The sequence below is a fragment of the Nerophis ophidion genome, linkage group LG01 (genome assembly GCF_033978795.1).
Source record: "Nerophis ophidion isolate RoL-2023_Sa linkage group LG01, RoL_Noph_v1.0, whole genome shotgun sequence".
In the NCBI taxonomy this organism is placed as follows: Eukaryota; Metazoa; Chordata; class Actinopteri; order Syngnathiformes; family Syngnathidae; genus Nerophis; species Nerophis ophidion.
In genome coordinates, this window is record NC_084611.1 from 53252107 (window position 1) to 53276695 (window position 24589).

General features: G+C 44.6%; 1 protein-coding gene and 1 long non-coding RNA gene across 3 annotated transcripts in view; one reads left to right on the forward strand and one right to left on the reverse strand.

The window, feature by feature from the left end:
* Nucleotides 1-23091, forward strand: part of LOC133536424 (uncharacterized) — a 36169-nt gene extending 13078 nt beyond the window's left edge. The window contains exons 2-3 of the long non-coding RNA XR_009802465.1: nucleotides 20477-20587; nucleotides 22687-23091. This is a non-coding gene — a long non-coding RNA (uncharacterized LOC133536424). The remainder of the gene's footprint in view (nucleotides 1-20476; nucleotides 20588-22686) is intronic.
* On the reverse strand, nucleotides 23047-24214 carry LOC133536303 (type-2 ice-structuring protein-like). 2 transcript variants are annotated; one of them, XM_061876848.1, is made up of 7 exons: nucleotides 24146-24214; nucleotides 23977-24070; nucleotides 23773-23888; nucleotides 23569-23685; nucleotides 23393-23501; nucleotides 23235-23309; nucleotides 23047-23159 (listed from the first exon to the last, which is right to left on the reverse strand). In XM_061876848.1, the coding sequence occupies exons 1-6, from the start codon at nucleotides 24188-24190 to the stop codon at nucleotides 23242-23244; spliced, it is 549 nt and encodes a 182-aa protein (XP_061732832.1). In that variant the 5' UTR covers nucleotides 24191-24214; the 3' UTR covers nucleotides 23047-23159; nucleotides 23235-23241. The 2 variants fall into 2 exon arrangements, with proteins under 2 accessions (XP_061732832.1, XP_061732747.1); XM_061876763.1 differs by having other exon boundaries at nucleotides 23977-24088; nucleotides 24146-24205.
* Between the last annotated feature and the right edge of the window lie 375 nt (nucleotides 24215-24589).

The following is a 24589-nucleotide window of genomic DNA, read 5'->3' on the forward strand; positions in this document are numbered from 1 at the left end:
CCCCAGGGTTCGGTCCTTGGCCCTGCACTCTTCAGCATCTACATGCTGCCGCTAGGTGACATCATACGCAAATACGGTGTTAGCTTTCACTGTTATGCTGATGACACCCAACTCTACATGCCCCTAAAGCTGACCAACACGCCGGATTGTAGTCAGCTGGAGGCGTGTCTTAATGAAATCAAACAATGGATGTCCGCTAACTTTTTGCAACTCAACGCCAAAAAAACGGAAATGCTGATTATCGGTCCTGCTAGACACCGAACTCTATTTAATAATACAACTCTAACATTTGACAACCAAACAATTAAACAAGGAGACACGGTAAAGAATCTGGGTATTATCTTCGACCCAACTCTCTCCTTTGAGGCACACATTAAAAGCGTTACTAAAACGGCCTTCTTTCATCTCCGTAATATCGCTAAAATTCGCTCCATTCTGTCCACTAAAGACGCTGAGATCATTATCCATGCGTTTGTTACGTCTCGCCTCGACTACTGTAACGTATTATTTTCGGGTCTCCCCATGTCTAGCATTAAAAGATTACAGTTGGTACAAAATGCGGCTGCTAGACTTTTGACAAGAACAAGAAAGTTTGATCACATTACGCCTGTACTGGCTCACCTGCACTGGCTTCCTGTGCACTTAAGATGTGACTTTAAGGTTTTACTACTTACGTATAAAATACTACACGGTCTAGCTCCATCCTATCTTGCCGATTGTATTGTACCATATGTCCCGGCAAGAAATCTGCGTTCAAAGGACTCCGGCTTGTTAGTGATTCCCAAAGCCCAAAAAAAGTCTGCGGGCTATAGAGCGTTTTCCGTTCGGGCTCCAGTACTCTGGAATGCCCTCCCGGTAACAGTTCGAGATGCCACCTCAGTAGAAGCATTTAAGTCTCACCTTAAAACTCATTTGTATACTGTAGCCTTTAAATAGACTCCCTTTTTAGACCAGTTGATCTGCTGTTTCTTTTCTTTTTCTTCTATGTCCCACTCTCCCCTGTGGAGGGGGTCCGGTCCGATCCGGTGGCCATGTACTGCTTGCCTGTGTATCGGCTGGGGACATCTCTGCGCTGCTGATCCGCCTCGACATCTCTGCGCTGCTGATCCGCCTCCGCTTGGGATGGTTTCCTGCTGGCTCCGCTGTGAACGGGACTCTCGCTGCTGAGTTGGACCCGCTTTGGACTGGACTCTCGCGACTGTGTTGGATCCATTGTGGATTGAACTTTCACAGTATCATGTTAGACCCGCTCGACATCCATTGCTTTCCTCCTCTCTAAGGTTCTCATAATCATTATTGTCACAGACGCCCCACTGGGTCATTATTGTCACCGATGTCCCACTGGGTGTGAGTTTTCCTTGCCCTTATGTGGGCCTACCGAGGATGTCGTGGTGGTTTGTGCAGCCCTTTGAGACACTAGTGATTTAGGGCTATATAAGTAAACATTGATTGATTGATTGATTGATATATATGTATATATATATATATATATATATATATATATATATATATATATTAGGGTGTCCCACAATTCGATTCAATATCGATTCTTGGGGTCATGATTTGAAAATATGTATCGATTTTTTTGATTCGATTCGATTCTATATATATATATATATATATATATATATATATATATATATATATATATATATATGTGTGTATATACATAGATATAAATGTGTATATGTATATGCTTGTATATATATATATGTGTGTATATATATGTGTATATGTATATATATAAATATATATGTGTATATGTATATATATATATGTATATATATATATATATATACATACATATATATATATATATATATACATATATATATATATATATATATATATATATATACATACATATATATATATATATATATATATATATATATATATATATATGTATATATATATATATATATTAGGGTGTCCCACAATTCGATTCAATATCGATTCTTGGGGTCATGATTTGAAAATATGTATCGATTTTTTTGATTCGATTCGATTCTCGATTCAAAAACGATATTTTTCCGATTCAAAACGATTTTGTATTCATTCAATACATATGATTTCAGCAGGATCTACCCCAGTCTGCTGACACGCTAGCAGAGTAGTAGATTTAAAAAAAAAAAGCTTTTATAACTGTAAAGGACAACTGATTGCAATTATGTAAATTTGTTTTAACTATTAAATGAACCAAAAATATGACTTATTTTATCTTTGTGAAAACATTGGACACAGTGTGTTGTCAAGATTATGAGATGCGATGCAAGTGTAAGCCACTGTGACACTAATGTTCTTTTATTTTTATTTTCATAAATGTCTAATGATAATGTCAATGAGGGATTTTTAATCACTGCTATACTGAAATTATAACTAATGTTGATACTGTTGATAATATTCATTTTTGTTTCACTACTTTTTGATTGCTCTGTTTATTGCAGTTCTGAGTTATGCTGGGTCAAGTTTGGTTTTGGAATTGAATTGCATTGTTATGGTATTGCTGTGTATTGTTTTGTTGGTTTGAAAAAAAAAGTTTTTTTTTTAATAGATTTTTTAAAAATGAGAATCGATTCTGAATCGCACAACGCATTCGAATCGATTTTTTCCCACACCCCTAATATATATATACATATAGTTATATACACCCCTAATATATATATATATATATACATATATATATATATATATATATATATATATATATATATATATATATATATATATATATATATATATATATATATAAAATACCGGACAATTCTGCAAATTTCATGGCTGGCTTACAGCGTGGTCACTCCGGGATCACTTACGACCGCCAGACAATTCTGAATGTGGATAGATCGGGCCGTTTTGGACTGAATGACGCGTGCTTGCTAGACCGGCTAGCTAGCATGGGAATACTTTGCCGGCTACATCCAGCGGCCTGTGAAGCAGCGGAGTATATGTGTTGTCTGTCTATTTATGAATAATGCAGAAGAGGAGTGTTGGCTGAGTTCTTAACGTTTGCTTTCAGAGCGTGCAAATCACAACATACAAGATGCCATCATGGCGACACAACCTATACCAGGCTACCGCGCATGATCGTCATTCCTGTTGCATGCTGGGCAGGGTAGTTCTTTTTTTCCCAGGCTCATAACATCACAATATAGTACCATGTATATGATGCTTTCAGTTTATTAAAACACCAAGCAAACAATCGGAAAATTCCCATCATATCAATTCCTAGATATGGTCATAATTATTTTAAGTGCACTACGCAGAATAAACACAACATTATTAATATTGCTACTACGGATAATTTGATCAAAAATTCCCTAAAACAGCCCACTACCTATAATATAGGTTTTTTAAACATAAGATCCCTGATAAAAAAAATGTTTCTGCTGTTACCTCAGAAATTGCCTGTTCAGATGTTATGATTGTGGCTCAGAGATTTGTATGTAGGTTATATTTATTTTCCAAAACAAACAGGATAACTTAAATACCATGGCAGTGGTAATAAGCTTAAATGTTTGTATTTACATTTTTGAGTTGATTTTCATAAAATATGCTATTTAACTGCTACTGTTTAAGAAGGACTGATTTAAATTGTGTTTGCACAACAAATGTTTTGGCGCTTTTGTTCATGTGGGAGAATATTCCAATAAAGGTGCACTACACACTACTTTTGAATTCATTATTGGGCTTTGCGTATACAATGCAGTGAATCGCGATTAATCGGAGAAATAGTGTGATTAACTTCGATTAAAATGTTTAATTATATATATATATATATATATATATATATATGTATATATATGTATGTATATATATATATATATATATATATATATAAAGATAAAGTACCAAAGATTGTCACACACACACTAGGTGTGGTGAAATGTGTCCTCTGTATTTGACCCATCCCCTTGATCACCCCATGGGAGGTGAGGTTAGCAGTGGGCAGCAGCAGTGCCGCGCCTGGGAATCATTTTTCAATCAATGTTTATTTATATAGCCCCAAATCACAAATGTCTCAAAGGACTGCACAAATCATTACGATTTGTGCAGGTGATTAGATAACTCGTCCCAGTTGGGGTATCTGCTCACCTGATTGCTGCTTCACGACCGTTTGCCGCACATGTTCGCCCGCAGAGGACGCGTAGGACACGCCCCTCTCCACATGCCTCCACCGCCCGATTCAGGTCGGGCAGCCGTCCGGCCGCGGCCACTCCCCCCCCCCCCCCCCCCCCCCCCCCCCTCCCTAGGGCGAGAGAGGAAGTCGGCCACGGCCATCTGACTCCCCGGCTTGTGGACCACCCGAAAGTTATAAGGCTGCAGCGCAAGGTACCATCGGGTGATCCTCGCGTTTGAATCCCTCTTGCGGTGGAGGGACAATACCGCCCACAGCCCCCGACTCGACGCGTCCGCCTGCAGACAGAAAGGGATTTCAAAATTAGGCATGTGCAGCACCGGCTCCTCACAAAGTGCTTTTTTCACCTTCTCAAACCCCCCCTGGCACTGCTCCGTCCACTGGACCAGTTCGGGAGCACCTTTTCGGGTGAGGTCAGTTAATGGACCAGTCCAATCCGCGAACCGCGGAATGAACCTCCGGTAGTACCCTGCTAGTCCAAAGAACTGCCTCACCTCTTTTTTTGTCTTGGGAGGTGGACAGGCCGCGATCGCCGCTGTTTTGTCCACCTGTGGCCGCACCTGCCCCCCCCCCCCCCCCCCCCCATGTGGTACCCCAGATACTGTACCTCCCTCCGTCCAACCGCGCACTTTGCCTGGTTGGCAGTGAGCCCCACCCGCCTCAGGGACTCGAGCACCGCCCCCACACGCTGCATGTGTTGTTCCCAGCTGTCACTCTGGATGATGACATCATCCAGGTACGCAGCCGCGTATGCAGCGTGGGGCCGCAGCACCCGGTCCATGAGACGCTGGAACGTGGCAGGCGCACCGAACAAGCCGAACGGAAGTGTTACGAACTGGTACAAACCGTCCGGAGTGGAGAAGGCCGTTTTTTCCCTGGACTCTGGTGATAAGGGAATCTGCCAGTAGCCCTTGGTTAAATCCAGTGTGGTGAAAAAATTAGCAGTGCCCAGCCGATCTAGGAGCTCATCGACCCGGGGCATTGGGTATGCGTCAAAACGTGACTGATCATTCACCCTGCGGTAATCTACACAGAAACGCACGGTCCCATCCTTCTTCCCTACCAAAACAATGGGACTGCACCATGCGCTGTGAGATTCTTCTATCCCTCCCATTTCAAGCATTTTTTTTAATTCCTCTCGCACAACTTTACGCTTGTGTTCGGGGAGCCTATATGGCCGAGATCGCACCGTAATCCCCGGGCTAGTCTCAATGTGGTGTCGGATGAGATTCGTGCGGCCGGGCCGTGATGAGAACACGTCAGAAAAGCGCCGCTGTAACTCAGCTACCTCCGCCCGCTGTGCCAATGTGAGCTGGTTGTCACAGGAAAGCGGAGGGGTGGGTCCAGAGTGTGGGACCTTTGGCCCCAACTCCTCTTCCTCCTTCACCACCGTCGCCATGGAAACAGGCTCCGCCTGTCTCCATGCCTTCAGCAGATTAATATGATATAATTGTGTGTCCCCCCGACGGTCCGAGTGCCGAACGTCGTAGTCCACATCACTCACTTGCCGTGTGACCTCAAAGGGTCCTTGCCACTTTGCCAGTAATTTAGAGCTTGAAGTTGGAAGCAATACAAGCACTTTTTCTCCCGGTTTGAATTTACGCAGTTGGGTTCCCCGGTTATACGTGCGCTGTTGACGCGCTTGAGCACGGAGCAATTTCTCGCGTGACAAGTGCCCCACCTCGTGGGGTTTTGCTCGCATGTCAAGGACGTATTGAATTTTATTTTTGCTGGAGCTTGGACTCTCCTCCCAGCTTTCTTTAATAACGTCCAAGACTCCGCGAGGCCTTCGGCCATACAATAACTCGAACGGTGCAAAACCAAGCGAGGCCTGAGGTACCTCCCGCATCGCAAACATGAGGGGATCCAACCATTTATCCCAATTGTGTTTGTCCTCGTGCATAAACTTACGGATCATTGTTTTCAGCGTTTTATTTAGCCGCTCCACCAGCCCTTCCGTTTGCGGATGATACACGCTGGTGCGGATCGATTTTATCCCCAATAATCCGTACAGTTCTTTTATCGTGCGCGACACAAAGGACATGCCCTGGTCAGTTAAGATCTCTTTCGGGATCCCAACCCGGGAAATGACCTTAAACAGCGCTTGCGCAACAATTTTGGCGGAAATAGAGCGCAGCGTCACTGCCTCCGGATAGCGCGTTGCATAATCCACTAGGACTAAAACAAAGCGATATCCCTGTGTGCTCGGGTGAAATGGTCCGATGAGGTCCATGACCATTCCCTCGAAGGGGACCTCTATGAGAGGTAATGGGCGTAATGGTGCCTTTGGAGTGGCCGCTGGATTCACCAGCTGGCAGTCCGGGCAGACGGCGCACCAGCGGCGCACATCCGCCCGGAGGCCTGGCCAATAGAAACGGACCATGACCCGATTAAGTGTCTTGTCATACCCCATATGTCCAGCCATCGGGTTCATATGCGACGCCTGGAAAACCATTTCCCGGTGGCGTTTTGGCACCAACAACTGGGTGCATTCCTCCCCTGTTTGCGTGTCACGGGCCACTCGGTAAAGTCTATCTCTGATTACTGAAAAATGAGGGAATACTCGCGCTTTTCCCGAGCGTACCAGCTGACCGTCAATAAAGTCGACCTGGTCCCAGGCCTCGCGCAAGGTTTCATCACGGGACTGTTCGAGGGGAATGTCCTCCGTAGGTGACCATCAAGGAGCCGGGGGGGCCTCCCGCGAAGCCCCCGCCGGTTCCCGCTCGGCACTCCCGGATGAATCCGCGTCGCCACTCAGAACAGAGCAAATACTCCCCTCTCCTACTGTCCATGAACGGACCCCCACACATTCTGCCAATAAATCATTGAACCAAATCATTGGGCCAATTCGTGCCCAAAATTACGGGGTGCGAGAGGTGCGTACTTACAGCTACCTCGACTTTATGTTTTTGTTTGCCATATGCAATTTCCACTGGTACAATCGGATATTCGTGCACATCCCCATGAATACACCTGATTTTCACCCGTGTTGCTTGCCTCAAAACCCCGGGCCGAACCAGATTCTGGTGGATCAAGGATTGTTTACAGCCCGAATCCACCATCGCCCGGTATGTACCCCCTTGTAACCGCATCACCTGCCCCACCTCCATCAGGGAGCATTCCCTGCGCACGTGACCGGGCTGACCGCACCCCCAACACACCGGGCCCGGCATTTGAGGTGCACTTTGCGAGGGAAGCTGGCACCCTGTAACAAAAAACCACAGGCAGGTTTGTCATATTTCCATGTCCCCCTTTTTGTGTTGTGTGCGTGCATGTGTGTGTGTGCATTCTGCGTTGTGTCCGCCTGGGGAACCTGTCCGTGGTGCCCGGGCGATTTTTCTCTCTCCACCGCCCCCCATCGTGGGGCGAGTCGCCGGCGGGGGGCCGCAGCAGGTCTCGTGTCCATCCTTGGCGTCGCCTCTCGCTGTACTGCCAAATGTTCCTGCGCCAATTTCACGGCTACATTCACTTCTGAAGGGCTGTGATACTTGACTCAGGCTGCGGTCCTCGCCGGAATGGCATCCAGGAACTGCTCCAGGACTATGTCTTCCAGCATCTGAGGGTCCTGCCCATTTGGCTGGAGCCATCGGGTTGCTGCGTCTTTCAGCCTGTGCGCGAAGACAAACGGCCAGTCTCCTAGCTCCAGCCTCATCGCCCGGAATCTTCTACGGTGGTCTTCTTTGCTGCTGCCGACCCGGTCCAAGATGGAATGACGTAAGTTGGCGTATTGCGTGCGGGCGGTTGCCGGGAGACTCCACACCGCCCGCTGCGCCCCCCCCTACCAGGAGCGGCAGAAACTTCACGCCCCACTCTTCCTCCGGCCATCTGCTCGACCTTGCCGTTGCCTCGAAGACGTCGAGGAACGTCTGTGGGTCCTCCACCATGCGCTTCATGGCCGATGTTCCTCCTGTCGCCTCCGCCCTGTCCATCAGCGTCTTGAGCAGCTGAGACTGCTGCTGACTCCCGGCTGCCACCTGGGCCAGCACTTGGGCAAGTGCCTCCAGCGGGGTTGGTGCTGACATAGTTTTTCTTTCTTTTGGGTCCTTCACTTTGTTGGGCGCCACTGTGGAGATCCTCGTCTTGGACCCTCCGTTCCCTACCCGGAAACACCACGCCTGGTTCAGGGTTTACACACTTTTATTTGTCATAAATGTCTCTTTCCAGCTTTTCAGCTCTGAATGACATGTTTAATTGAACTCTCCTCCGTCTGGCTCTCACTCCTCACTCGCCAGCCCTCCTCATGGATTCCAACGCTGCTAATAAAGGAAACAGGTGATTAGATAACTCGTCCCAGCTGAGGTATCTGCTCACCTGATTGCTGCTTCACGACCGGTTGCCGCACATGCTCCGCCCGCAGGGGACGCGTAGGACATGCCCCTCTCCACAGTATTAAATATATATGTGTGTGTGTATATATGTATATATATATATGTATGTATGTATATTTATTAGGGGTGTAACGGTACACAAAAATTTCGGTTCGGTACGTACCTCGGTTTAGAGGTCACGGTTCGGTTCATTTTCGTCACAGTAAGAAAACAACAAAATATACATTTTTTGGTTATTTATTTACCAAATTTGTAAACAATGGCTTTATCCTTTTAACATTGGGAACACTATAATAATTCTACACACGTTAATCCACATTAAACTGCCTCAAGTTGTTGCTTAGATTAAATAAAATGACAAAACCTTCTTCTACGTATAAAAAGTGCAACATTAAACAGTTCCAAGTCAACTCATCATGCTTAATTTATTACAGCATTTGGGAAGCCTGTAGTTGACATTTATTATACACACACACACACATGCACACCCACCCACACGCACGCACACACACACACACGCCCACGCACATACATACGCACACACACACAGCAAAATGAGCTAAAGTAACGCTAAAAGCTAATTAGCGTTCACCTCAACTATGAGCGAGCTGAGCTGCAGTTTAAGTTTCTAGAAGGTCAACGGGCTCATAGTGATGTTTGTAATAGTTGTGACTGGGAAGTGGTTTTTATCATTTATTTGGGGAGTGTACAATGTCAGCTGCTCACCTGCTAGACACATATCTGCTCATCTTGACGCCGGAGCACTGACAACATGCGCTCTGATTACGCATTGCTGATTGGCTTTGTATGTAACCAATCAGATGGTTGTTTGGGCGGGACAATGCTGGGTGCTCAATGCTCAGAGGCAGCTGCAGAGCAGCTTACTAAGACTTTAGTTTACAAACTCGTTCGATACACCCTCGTACCGAACCGAAACTCCCATACCGAAACGGTTCAATATAAATACACGTACCGTTACACCCCTAATATTTATCCATCCATCCATTTTCTACCGCTTATTCCCTTTCGGGGTCGCGGGGGGGCGCTGGCGCCTATCTCAGCTACAATCGGGCGGAAGGCAGGGTACACCCAGGACAAGTCGCCACCTCATCACAGGGCCAACACAGATAGACAGACAACATTCACACTCACATTCACACACTAGGGCCAATTTAGTGTTGCCAATCAACCTATCCCCAGGTGCTTGTCTTTGGAGGTGGGAGGAAGCCGGAGTACCCGGAGGGAACCCACGCATTCACGGGGAGAACATGCAAACTCCACACAGAAAGATCCCGAGCCTGGATTTGAATCCAGGACTGCAGGACCTTCGTATTGTGAGGCAGACGCACTAACCCCTCTGCCACCGTGAAGCCCTATATATATATATATATATATATATATATATATATATATATATATATATATATATATATATATATATATATATATATATATATATATATATATATATATATAGAAAACTTTTTTTTTTTTAATTTTCCAAGATGGCGCTTCTGTAGTGGCTGCTGTTGGCAGGAGCTCTGTGCTCTTGTGTCATCCTTTTGTGTTTCCCTCTTGTTTTCATGTGTTATTATATATATACGGTATATATATTTTTTTGCCTTTTGGGACTGTGTGACAAGGGATGGCACTTTCGTGTTCTCTGCTGTGCTTTTTTTGGACTTCTGGATCTGCTTCCAAGGGAGCTTTTTGGCCATGGAGACCAGCTGCTGGGTCTCTGCCACACCAGAGTCAGTTTGGAGAGACTGGAGGAGATATGGATGAAGAAGCAGGGCTGCGGAGGTAGCACTGAGCGCTGGGACGGAGAAACTTCACAGTGTCTTGGCTGAATGAGCAGGTATCGGACACCTCAGTCTCCTTGGACGTATCCTCGCTCATCCATGAGGACTGGACACTGGCCGAGAGTTGGTTGGCAACCGAGAGTGGAGTCGGCTCTCTTGGTTGCTTTGTTGGGTCTACTCCAGTCTCTGGCCATGCTCCCTCCACCCCAGCAGACGACGGCGTGGAACACCGCAGAGGCCACCACAGTGTATGTTTCTTTTACTTTTTATTCATAGCTGTATGTAGAAGTGGCTGGTTGTATCAGCTCTGCTGCTTTAATGTTGTTTGTGGTCTTTGATGTTTGATGTTTCTCTCTTACATACATTTAAGAGGGATGTGTACTATGGCTATGAGTTGTTTTTTTCCCTTGGCCTCAGTCTGGACCACGTCTCCAGGGCCCAGGCTTAAACCACTTGTTTACCTGTATCTCACCTTTTTTGTAAGGGGCGCCAGAAGTTGGCAGACTCGTCAGCGATCCTGTTCTGTCTCCCTGTAATGTTTGTCTGATCATGAATGGGATTGTGCTGAAAATTTCATTTTCCCCTCGGGGATTAATAAAGTATGTCTGATTCTGATTCTGATTCTGATACATATATATATATATATATATATATATATATATATATATATATATATACATATATATATATATATATATATATATATATTTATTTATATATTTATATGTGTGTGTGTGTGTGTGTGTATTTATATATGTGTGTGTATGTGTTATGCCCATTCGATTGTAAACTCTTACTGACACCTAGTGGCGATATGAAAATACTACACCTCACTAGTTTGGGCACTTCCGGGTTGACGATGTCAGTTCGTTTCATGAGACAATTGAGAAGTAGACAAGTTGTGTTAGCTCTTACAAGCCTTGGAAAAGTTAAGTCTGTAAGTAAACTGTTTAACTTGTTTATGTAACTCAATATTAAGATGGAATGTGGTTCCATTTGATAGTTAAATGTTTATTGAAAAACGATTTTCGTGCACTGTTTCAATGGATGTTTTGAGGACCTAAAATTGCTGCCCGTCGTGTATTTCCACCATCAAGATAGTTTCAACACTCGGGAGTATTGGTTTGATAATTGTGCTGTAAATTTGTGTAAAGCTAATATTTACATATTGTGTATTACATTGCAGTACGTAATTTGAACCACATAGTTTATACATTTGTCATTGTGTGTATTTTGGTTTTACAAAAAATAAAAGTCCAGTGCAAGACAAAAGTAAAGATACTAAAAGGACAAAGCAAGATCAACAACAATAAATAGCCTAAATGGATTAATCTGCTTTGGAACTTTAATAGATGTCTTGGATTGTTTGTTAGCTGTCTGCCAAGCTGTATAACCCCAACACGTATAGTGAGGGCAGAACAGTATATACATACACACACACACACACACACACACACACACACACACACACACACACACACACACGCGCACGCACACACACTTATATGTGTGTGTGTGTGTGTGTAAATATATACGCCTTCACATTCAATGTGTTTTGTTTATTTTAATGACTATTCACATTGTAGATTGTCACTGAAGGTGTAGAAGCAATTTAAGGCCTCCTTATTTTGAGTTGGCATTACTTTCTTTTGTCACTGTAGATCAGTGGTTCTCAACCTTTTTTCACTGATGTACCCCCTGTGAATATTTTTTTAATTCAAGTACCCCTTAATCAGAGCAAAACATTTTTGGTTGACAAAAAGAGATATACAAATAAAATACAGCACTATGTCATCAGTTTCTGATTCACTAAATTGTATAACAGTACAAAATATTGCTCATTTGTAGTGGTCTTTCTTGAGCTTTTTGGAAAAAAAGAACAAAAATAACAAAAAATGTGTTGAAAGATAAACACTTTATTCAATTATAAATAAAGATTTCTACACATAGAAGTAATCATCAACTTAAAGCACCCTCTTTGGGGATTGTAATAGAGATCCATCTGGATTCATAAACTCAATTCTAAACATGTCTTCACAAAAAGAGAAATCTTTAACATCAATATTTATGGAACATGTCCACAAAAAAATCTAGCTGTCAAAACTGAATATTGCATTTTTGTATTTTTTTTTTTCACAGTTTAGGAACTTAGACCCATATTTTGTTGAAGTATTATGAAATAAATATATTTATTTATAAAGGATTTTTGAATTGTTGCTATTTTTGGAATATTTAAAAAAAATCTCACGTACCCTTTGGCATACCTTCAAGTACCCCCAGGGGTGCGTGTACCCCCATTTGAGAACCACTGCCGTAGATGACTGTTTACGTTTGATTCCTTCAGAACAAGAAGCAGTACAATTAGTAAAAGATCTGACTGCTCTCTGCCAAATTGGTTGGTATACTCTGTCCAAATGGATCAGCAACAGCCGTGCTGTATTAACATCTATTCCACAAGAGCACCGGGCTAAAGAAATCAAGGAGTTGGATTTGGACAAGGACAATCTACCAATGGAAAAAGCCCTGGTGTGTGGAAACTGATGTCTTCAAGTTCAGTTGTTGTACCAGAAAGACCACACACTAGACGTGGCATTTTGTCTGTGGTCAGCTCTGTATACGACCCTTTAGGATTTCTAGGACCATTTACTCTGCCAGCCAAAATCATTATGCAGGAGCTCTGCAAGGAAAAGCTTGAATGTGATGAAACCATACCACACGTTTTCTCTCAACAGTGGATAGGATGGCTAGCAGATCTCAGCAACATGAAGGAGTTTAAAGTTGACCGGTGCATGAAGCCTACAAACTTTGGTCAAATCACACACTTACAGCTGCATCACTTTTCGGATGCCAGTGAGAGTGGCTACGGAACCGTCTCATATCTAAGACTGGAAAACAAAAACAAAGAAGTGCATGTTGCATTCATCAAAGGAAAATCAAGAGTGGCACCATTAAAACTAATGACAATTCCCAGAATGGAGCTGGCTGCAGCTGTCCTCGCTGTCAAAGTTGACCCAATGCTGCGAAAGGACCTACAGTTAAAACTGGAGAAATCTTTTTTCTGGACGGATAGCACAACCGTGCTTAAAATACATAAGCAACGAAACCAAACGCTTTAAAATATTTGTAGCAAACAGAGTCTCTTTTGTAAGGGACGCCACCGACATATCATGATGGAGATATGTGAGCACAAAGGAAAACCCTGCAGATGGAGCATCAAGAGGGCTGACAGCAGATCGCTTCCTAGGCTACAAAAAATGGATAAGACGACCAGATTTTCTCTGGAAAGCAAGCCAAGAACGGCCAATCTTGCAAGTTAAATCCAAAATCTCTGTTGATGATCCAGAAATCAAACCTGGAATCACAGTAATGCCATTGTCAAAATTCAGGTGAACCCAACTAACTATTTCATCCACACTTCTCACCCTGGATGAGACTGAAGATTGCAATAGCCTGGCTTTTAAAAGTAAAGACCGTACTCTTGCAACTGACTAGGAAAAGAAAACAAGTTCAAACTGCTGTGAGTAGTGTTGAAAATGATCCTGTCAAATTAAAGAAGAAGATTGAAGAGGAGATGCAAGTAATTAAAGCCACACTTCATGGACAGGGCTTATCTCCCCAAGATCTAATCCAAGCAGAGAATGCAGTAATCTCATTCATTCAAATTGAAAGATTTCAAGGGAAAATGTCTGTTCCAAACACTGATAAAAATGTCAAAAGAAACAGTCATTTGTACAAATTGAATCCAGTGCTGGAGGATCAACTTCTCAGAGCAGGTGGTCGCCTGAATAGGCTAGCAATGCCTGAAGAAATCAAACATCCGATTATTCTCTCTAAGGAGTTCCACATATCCACACTACTATTATGCCACATCCATAAGCAACTCGGACATGCAGGAAGAAATGACATGCTGTCTTGTAGGAGCGGAAAAAGAATTAAAGAAAGCATTGAACAGCTTGAATCAGGATAAAATCCAGAACGCTGTGCTACAGCAAGGTACAGAGTGGAACTTTAACCCCCCTGCAGCATCCCATCACGGTGGTGTATGGGAACGACTAATCCGCATGATACGGAGTGTATTGCGCTCTGTTCTTCATCAACAAGTACTTGATGATGAAGGATTACAAACTTTAATGTGTGAGGTTGAAGCAATCTTAAAAGACCGACCCATAACTAAATCCTCTGATGACCCCATGGACCTGGAAGCGCTGACCCCAAACCATCTTCATTTGTAAAAAACAATCCAATATTGCCACCTGGACTCTTTGTAAAAGAGGATCTGTACATCAAACGTAGATGGAAACAAGTACAATACATGGCAGATCTCTTTTGGAAACGATGGACAAAATAATACTTACCTTTAATCCAAGAACGTCAGCGATGGACCAGAGCCAAGAGAAGTTTTGCCCCTGGTGACATTGTGGTGGAGGTCGATTCCCCTGCCCCAAGAGGATCCTGGTTACTGGGGAGGATACCGGAAACTATTCCTGATGCAAAAGGTCTTGTACGCACAGTTCGACTAAAGATCATCATAGGCATCCGTCCGTCAGTAGTGATGATGGGTTGCGCCTGGGGGAGTTCATTGTTTCTTGCAGCGGCGGCTGTGGCTGTACAGCCCCACTCTAGAGTGACAATGTCTGGTGCAGTTGGCGCACAGGTATGGGGAGGGTTCTGACACAGGAACAGGTCCCGCGTCACGCAGTTTCCGCTTTAGTCTCCTCGCCTGCAACAGGGAGATATGCTTCTCCTCGGCACGGCGGGTCCCTGTGGCAACAGTCTGCCTCCAAACGTTGCGGACTTTTGCAGCTTCCTCCCAGTTGTTGTGGTCGATGTCTGCCAGTTTCATGTCACGTTTACACACGTCCTTGAAACGCAGTCAGGGGCGAACAAGGGGTCTGGAGCCTGTTGACAATTCGCCGTACAGGACAGCTCTGGGGAGCCGGCTGGGGTCCATCCTGTGGACATGGCCAAGCCATCTCAGGAAGCGTTGGCTCAGCATGGTGAACAGGCTGGTGGAGTGAGCATGATCTAGGACTTCCATCTTGGGAACTTTGTCCTGCCATGAGATTCCTAGGATGCGGCGAAGACCGCGCAGGTGGAACCTGTTTAGCTTTTTCTCATGTCTGGTGTAGGTGGTCGAGGCCTCGCTGCCATACATCAGTGTGCTAATGACGCAGGCTTGGTAGACCTGGAGTTTAGTGCGCGTGCATAGCTGGTTGTTCGACCATACTCTTTTGGACAGCCTGGCCATCACTCTGGCAGCTTTTGCAAGCCGGATGGCACGTTCTGTGTCGAGTGACAAGTCACTGGAGATTGCGGATCCAAGGAATGTAAAGGTGTTGACACATTCCAGAGTTTGATTGTCGACGGAGATGGAGAGTGGAGTTTCAGCCTCTTGGCCCATGACATTGGTCTTCTTTAGATTGATGGTGAGACCAAACTCTTTACAGGCAGATGAAAGCCTGTCCATCAGCCTCTGGAGCCTGGACTCGGTGTGGGATGCTAGAGCTGCATCATCAGCAAAAAGCATTTCCCTCAGGAGGACACTGGTCACCTTAGTCTTGGAGCGCAAACGGGCAAGGTTGAAAAGTTTCCCATCAGCTCTCGTGTGTAGGAGGACACCTTTAGAACATGTGCCGAATGCAGCAGACAGAACGAGGGAGAAGAAAATTCCAAAGAGGGTTGGCGCAAAAACGCAGCCCTGATTTACGCCGCTGCGGATTGGAAAGGCCTCTTATGTTCCTCCTTCCCAACAAACGGAACCCTGTGTGTTTTCGTGGAATGATCTTATGACGGCGAGGAGTTTTGGGGGGCAGCTGATCTTTGCAAGCAGCTTGAAAAGACAATCCCTGCTGACAAGGTTGAATGCTTCAGTGAGATCGACAAAGGCGAGATATAAGGGTCTCCTCTGTTCCCAGCACTTCTCCTGCAGCTGCCGAAGGGTGAAAATCATATCCACTGTGGATCTTGCTGCCCTAAGGCCACATTGTGACTCAGGGTAGACACATTCTGCAAGAAGGTGGAATCCAGCAAGGGCGACACGAGCGAAGAGTTTCCCCACAATGTTAAGCAGGGAGATGCCGCGGTAATTATTACAGTCACTACAGTCTCCCTTGTTCTTATACAGTGTGACAATCTTGGAGTCACGCAGATCCTGGGGGACGGCTCCATCTTTCCAACAGAAGCAGAGGAGATCGTGAAGGTGCGGCAGTAACGAAGGTTTCGCAAGTTTTATGACATCAGGTGTTATCCCGTCAGCACCTGGGGCCTTGCCGCATGAAAGGTTGTCAATAGCTTTGCTGAGCTCTTCCTGCGTGGGTTCCTAGTCGAGCTCCATCATAACAGGCAGGTTTGGAACTCCATTCAGACCCGCCTCTGACACAATGCTCTCAGTGGCATAAAACTCTGTATAGTGTTCGGCCCATCTGCTTGTTGCGGTCAGTGATCACTTCACCAGACTTAGCTTTTAGTGGTGCTGTTTTCTTGACGGACGGGCCGGTTGCTTGCTTTATCCACTCATACATGCCCCTGATATCTCCCGTGTATGAGGCCCTTTGTATGTTTGAGGAGAGTTCGAACCAGTAATTGTTGGCACAGCTACGTGCCATTCTCTGGGCTTCGCTCTTTGCGTTTCTCAAGCCGTCAAGGTTCCTCTGTGACGGGTTTCCCTTGTGCTTGAGGAAAACGGTACGCTTTGCCTCTCTAACTGGCTCCATCACAGCAGCACTAGCCTCAAACCAGTCTGCATTTCTTCTCGTTCTCTTGCCATATGTTGCAATGGCTTGGTCGTAGATGGTATCACGCAAGGAATTCCATTTGTCCACAGCACTTTGCCTGATTGATGGTCCACAGAATGCTTGGTCAAGGGAGGTGAGGAAGCGTTGTGTGACAGCTGGGTTTGTATAACGGCTGGCATTGATTCGTTGACGGGCCTTCTGCTTGGTGTGATTGATCGGTTTTGGTCGAAGCTTGACCTTGCTGAGGACTAGTGAATGGTCCGTGTCGCAGTCAGCACTGTGAAATGTCCTTGTGAGAAGTACGCTGTTAAGGGCCTCTCGCCTTGTGATGATGAGGTCGAGCTAGTGCCAATGTTTAGATCTGGGGTGTCTCCAGGATACCCGGTGCAGAGGCTTAGTCTGGAAGAAGGAGTTCGTGATGCAGAGCTTGTGGTAGCAGCACAACTCTAGCAGACGTCGTCCATTTTCGTACATACTACCCATTTCAAAGTGACCAAGGCAGTCTGGCCAGGATTTGTGGTCAGCATCTACCCTGGCATTGAAGTCTACTAGAAGTAGCAGATGCTCATTTTTCGGGCTGCTGTTGACAGCCGCATCTAGCTCCTCGTAGAACTTGTCTTTTGGCTCTGGTGGTGAGTCGAGGGTCGGGGCATAAGCACACAACAGGTTTGCTGGTTGCTGCTGGTAGAAAGGTGGATTACAAGGATCTGGTCAGATCCTCCTGTCGGTGGGTCCATCATGGGAAGCAGAGTGTTATTCACTGCAAATCCCACACTATATTCCCGGGATCTCTCTGCACTCGTGCGCAGCACTGTCGACATTAAGTGGGTGGAGCTCACGGTCAATGATAGCTGTCTTGCGCGAGTCGCCAATGAGATCAAGGTTGTCCATGAGCCCTGTGCGCATTGTTCTGACATTCTAGCTTGATACTCGAAGAGCTGGTATCTTCATTTTCTTTCTCACAGTTTTCGCTTTTTTTCTGATCATCTTTGGTGCAATTGTTGACGTTTGCTAGTCGCGCTTTACCCTATTCCCCGCCAGGCGGTTTGGCACCTATTTGACCGGGAGCTTCCCGGCTTGAGGCGGGCGGTGGCCAATCATTAGTCAATGATTCCTCCCACCGTCGAAGCTGGCCCCAATCGGGTGGAACTTAAGACTGCCAGCTTCCGTGTTGTTTCCTCCCTTTTGGGGGAAGGCTGGAGTGAAATCTCTGTGGCGCAAGTCTGGGCAGAAAGTATGGAGATCTTGGGTTGCCCAGACATCAAGATGCCCCTATCGGCCGTGTCAATGTGGCCCAGAAGAAAGCAAGGCAATACATCTGGCATCGGCTTGGCTGCAGGAGCTGCCGGCGGGGGGTCAGCAATGACACCCAGTCGCCTCAGGGGCTCCACTCCTGATTTTCTGTCTGAGTTTTCTCCCGTAGCCTTTCCTTCTCCCAAAGGTACCGCAAGGCAGCAGGTGGGGGCGGGGGGGTGGATGAGAGCTATTTGACCCATAGATGGGGCAGTGGTTGGCGGATGCCATGGCGTGTCCACACACCGGTGGGTCTGCACACCTCGCCTCTGGGGCCCACTGCTGCTCCGAGATCCCCTACTGTTTAGCCTGAGACCGCGAGGTCCCAGTTACCGTGTGTGGCCGCAAGGAGGCACTGTAGGAGTCTTGGTGGTGGAGAGGCTGTGTACCGGCAAGAGGAGGCTTACACGCTCGGCTCTTCTTTTCACCCCCCGTAAGGAGGGCTAGCCGGTGGCAGTAGCTGAAAGCAGACAGTAGCAGGCAGAAGCAACATGCAACATGCAAAATGCAACATGCGCTAACTACAAGCACTTCTACGCAGTGTTACTGCGCTGATGCATCACACACACCCTGTTTTACAAACAGCACACACGTTCGACTAAAGACCAAAACAACATACTGGAAAGACCAATAACCAAGATATGTCTCCTCCAAAAGACTGAAATTGAAGATTGATGAAGATTCAAGATTAATTAACGATAAATGCAAACATATTTTTATTTTGAAATTACGGAAAAAAAAGAAATGTGAAAAAAATAAAAACTCAGAAGAAGAATCATGTAAAAGTGAATTTGAATGGCTCCCTTTCAAGTAATTGTTACAGTGTAAACAATTAGGGCTGGTGTGTAGGAGCCATTTTAGGCATCCTTATTTTGAGTTGGCATTACTTTCTTTTGTCACTGGGTGGCGGGCTTTTTGATTGAGCAGTGCAGGGGGGAATGCATATATAGGAGCACAGGTGAGCCAGGGCAGGAAGGACTCAGGTGTGGGAGCACAAACCGTTCTTACCAACAGCAGACAGCAACAGGCAGGAAAGACAGGAGAACATATAACACAATATCACTGCAATAATCCATGGTATGTTTCATTCACCCTGCAAGTTTGTTAATAAATATGCATAAACTGGATTTCCGATTGGACCTCACTTCATTTGCAAGGTTTGCTACTGCATAGGAGCACTCCCTCAAACCTGTTGAGTAATGAATAATAATAATAATAATAATAATGGATTAGATTTACATCGCGCTTTTCTATTGTTATATACTCAAAGCGCTCACAGAGAAGTGGGAACCCATCATTCATTCACACCTGTTGGTGGTAAGCTACATTTGTAGCCACAGCTGCCCTGGGGTAGACTGACGGAAGCGTGGCTGCCAGTTTGCACCTACGGCCCCTCCGACCACCATCAATCATTCATTCATCATTCATTCACCAGTGTGAGCGGCACCGGGGGCAAAGGGTGAAGTGTCCTGCCCAAGAACACAACGGCAGCGACTTTGATTTCAATAGGTGGGAAGCGAACCTGCAACCCTCAGGTTTCTGGCACGGCCACTCTACCCACTAAGCCATGCCGCCCCTGACAATAAATTTGAACAATTGAAGGTGAAGATTGCCATTACAGAAGGCATCAAAACTATGAATGAACACATGTGGAGTTATGTACAGAACAAAAAAAGGTGAAATAACTGAAAACATGCTTTATGTTCACGTCTATTCAAAATAGCCACCCTTTACTCTCATTACTGCTTTGCACACTCTTGGCATTCTCTCGATGAGCTTCAAGCACACCTGTAAAGTGAAAACCATTTCAGGTGACTACCTCTTGAAGCTCATCGGGAGAATGCTATATATATATATATATATATATATATATATATATATATATATATATATATATATATATATATTTATATATATATATATGTATATATGTGTATGTGTATTTATATATATATGTATATATAATATATATATATATTTATATATATATATATATATATATATATATATATATTTATATGTATGTATGTTTGTATACATATGCATACATATATGTATAGCTTTTATTTTGTCATCCTACAATATTTTCCGGTTTCCTGTTCGCCATGAGTGACTGCTCATTGTTGTGAAAAAAGCAAAGTATTATCTTTCTCTATCTGTATGCTTCTAATTGTTTTACAGCTTTCTTTCTTCCTTCCACCTGAAAATGGCTGTCCACCAACGTTCACCCTCCAACTGGATAGAACTAGAGAGGGTCTGACGGGAAGAATGGCAGAGGATCCCCAAATGCAGGTATGAATTACTTGTTGCATCGTTCCCATGGCTGTACTCGCTCAAAAGGGTGCTTGTACTTAATACTGAGCAAAGGCTCTGAATACTTATGACCATGTGATATTTCAGTTTATTTTGAACAAATTTGCAAACATTTTTACAATATTTTTTTTTATGTCGATATGGGGTGCTGAGTGTACATTAAAATTGTATTTTAGCAAATGGTTGCAATGAAACAAAGTGAAACATTTAAAGGAGTCTTAATAATTTACCTACCCTACTTAATACAAATGTCCAGAGAAAACTAAGCTTTTGTTAAGTATCTTGTAAGGTTCAAACTAGGGCTGGGCGATATTGCCTTTTTTTAATATCGCGGTATTTTTAGGCCATATCCCGATATACGATATATATTACGATATTTTGCCTTGGCCTTGAATGAACACTTGATGCATATAATCACAGCAGTATGATGATTCTATGTGTCTACATTCAAACATTCTTCTTAATACTGCATTCATATATGCTAATTTTAAACTTTCATGCAGAGAGGGAAATCCCAACTAAGTCAATTGACCAAAACTTTATTTATTAAAGTTATTAAGCAGTGGCACAAACATTCAAGTCCTTTCCAAAACAAAAATTGCAAGATTGTCAGAGACATTCTATGTGTCAAATAAAAATGAGCTGCATAACAGGAAATCAAATAGTATTCGTCATTCACTATGTGGTAGGTTACTAAGGTTATCAAATTCTCTTAATTCTCTAGCGAGTGACTTTACAAATAATGCTACATATTAGCAGTAATGCTACTTTTTATAGCAACGCTTTTCCCCCCACACTTGACAAATTACGGTTGTCTGTTCGACATATTCGGCTTCACGGTGGAAGAGGGGTTAGTGCGTCTGCCTCACAATACGAAGGTCCTGCAGTCCTGGGTTCAATCCCAGGCTCGGGATCTTTCTGTGTGGAGTTTACATGTCCTCCCCGTGAATGCGTGGGTTCTCTCCGGGTACTCCGGTTTCCTCCCACCTCCAAAGACATGCACCTGGGGATAGGTTGATTCGCAACACTAAATTGGCCCTAGTGTGTGAATGTGAGTGTGAATGTTGTCTTTTATCTGTGTTGGCCCTGCGTTGAGGTGGCGACTTGTCCAGGGTGTACACCGCCTTCCGCACGATTGTAGCTGAGATAAGCCCCCCGCGACCCCAAAAGGGAATAAGCGGTAGAAAATGGATGGATGGATGTTCAACATATTCCCACTTGAAGCCGAACCTCCGCCAGACGATGGAAACCCTGCTGTTTTTATTGGGAATTAAGTCTTCCTTCGTTTGTTAGCAGTTCCGCACCATCTTTCTCTCGTACGGCTAATGTTAGCAGCTAACGTTAGCCACGCCGCTACCTCTCTGTTGGGCGAGGGTGTGTATGTGACGTATGACGTGACAGTTTGTGACGTATGTAAGAATGTGCGCCTGCTTGTCTGTGAGAAGGAGACAGGAAAGAGCGAGGAGAGCCTGAAGTGTACGCCCGCAGTTAAAAGTCCTGCATGAGAACATATACTCGAATATTACGATATAGTCATTTTGTATATCGCACAAAGACAAACCCGCGATGTATCGTATACATCGATATATCGCCCAGCCCTAGTTCAAACACTGATGACATCTATTAAAAAAGACAAGAAGCAAGGAATCAAACAGAGACTGAATTAAATTTGCCTCAGTGAAGAGAAACATCTGGACTGTACTCTTTGTACAGGTCCACCACACTCTGATGAAAGATTGTATGCCTCTTCTTTTATTTGGACTTTCCTTGATTACATGGCAACAGCTGTTTCTATGGGAGGGGGTCGTAAACAGCCAACCCCTCTGATTAAAAACAGTTTAAAGAAAAGGTTGGTTCAAAGAAAAGGTCGTAAAAGAGTTCAAAGAACAGGTGCCTGGTGATCAGTCGGGTCCTGCTTCCTCTCCGCTTTGTAGTTCTCGGGTCAAGACAAAATCTTTCTGTGGATTACAACACATCAAAGAAACAGAACACCTTCATGTTGCTTCCCACCCTACACAGTGGAGTTCTACAAGCCTTCTTCTTGGTAGGTTCAAAGACAGCTTTTGTCTTCTCAACAGGAACAGGCGGCGGATGATTGCTAACCCTGTGGAGCGTCACAACGGCTGAGATGGCGGCAGAAGGCTGCAGCAGAAACGGGTTTCCCAGTCGTCTTGGACTCCATGCCACCGGACCTTGACCCGGACCTGTGAAGGATCGTGTGGTGACTTGAACCAGTCTCCCCACGTTAGACTAAGTCACGCACAGGCATCCTCCATAAAGGGATACCCCCCTTACCAGGAGGATCGTCAGACTCGCTTCGAGTGACCGCTGACGACTAGGCCTGTGTCTATTACCTTTTCTGTGCACGTAACGATTGGAGGATGCAGGTCAAAATTAGGTGTGTAAATATTTGTAAAAAAAATAATTTCAAAATGCACTTCTCAATTCTGAATATGTTTATTCCATGTATGAAAGGATGTCTGTGATATATTCTCCAGTTGATAAATATCCATCCATCCGCAGTCTTCTGCCTTCTTGCGTCCAGGTCAGCCTTTTGACATAGCATGATAAAAAAGAGAGTTTGAATATGCACGAGACTGCAACAAAACCGTGTCACTGTACATACCTGCAGTCTAAAGTGGCTTTGCACACACAAAAGGCAGTAGTGTGTTACAGGCGACATCATCCCAGCATTTGCCGACTGTTAACAAAGAGAAAATGTCATCTCTTTTTAACAAATGTAGTTACTGAGATTGATTAAGATCAGATCTTAAGTCTGTCTACTTTGTGAGTTGGTCTGCAGACAGCACTCATCCAGCGTGTCGTCCGGTTTTTGTGGACACCAGAAAGTTCCGGACATGCCCGTACCATCACTCCATAACCAGTTTCCAGCCTGTACACGCGGTGAATCATGTTAGCCTCAAAACACAAAAATGAAATTTAGGGAAAGTTCTTACTACCGTTTGGCAATCTGAGCCTCCAATCCATGCTTCTGCCTGACTCAAGGTCTGAAGGAATTTATGCTCGTCATCCTGGTGTATCGATGCGAGGTTCCCACCCATGGTCTGGCATTGTCTCTGCGGAGGGTAGAGCCAGAGAAACACGTCTCTTACACACCAGACCAACTGAGCAGCTGTCTATGAGCATGAAATAATGATACCCACCTCAGCATTAACCCAGTTCTTGGTGGAGGATTCAAAGTAGAAACACCGTTGGTTGTGTTTTTGCCAGTTGGGTGGACACTGTGACGCAAAAAGCTCGGTATGGTTGGCAGCTGCATCTAGAGTGGACAAACAAGAACCAGTGACTGACTGTCCGTCTGTTTCTGTGTGTCCATCCTGTAGAACACTTGGTCTTTTGCTGCTCACCGTCAGCTGTAGCCAGTGCCACCGTTGCACAAAGAACGAAAGTCACAGTCAGCATCTTGGCCAGGAAGATGGTGCAGAGGTTGAGGACGACAGACTGAGAAACCCAAAAGAGCTGCTGAGTCATCACAATCTGCACGAGAGAGACGACAAAAAGCATGCGAGTACAAACCTGCAGGTGAGAGCTCCTTCTTGCTTCTGTGTAGATAGAGCTCATGAACAAGAGCTGCTCTTATATACTGTCAGTCAACCTTCAAAAGCTGCCCGTTTATTCATTGCAGTGTTTTCTTTCAACTAGACTTTGGGCTCTGTCAACAAATCGACGTGCATCACACTATTTATTATTCCATACAAATATTGAATTGCACTCTTGAACAAAATGAGATAGACCGTAAATGTTTGTGTGAGCAACACAAAGTACGGAGGATCACATTTGAGTGATCCAAAGTTCAGACACCCTGTGTCCGAAAGATACTTTTACAAAAAAAAATATACAAAGTGTAATAAAAAAAGAAAATAGGTGTAAAGTAACAGGAAAATTCTGAATTGTTAACACTAAAAACTAGAGATGTACGATATATATATATATATATATATATATATATATATATATATA

Excerpts from the sequence above, each read along its gene's own strand:
- LOC133536303 (XM_061876763.1), bottom strand. The coding sequence starts at position 24,190 with ATGAGCTCTATCTACACAGAAGCAAGAAGGAGCTCTCACCTGCAG. Across the intron at positions 23,686-23,772 it reads AGAACTGGGTTAATGCTGAG|AGACAATGCCAGACCATGGG; the intron begins GTGGGTATCATT and ends TACCCTCCGCAG. Across the intron at positions 23,502-23,568 it reads GAGGCTCAGATTGCCAAACG|GCTGGAAACTGGTTATGGAG; the intron begins GTAGTAAGAACT and ends CCGCGTGTACAG.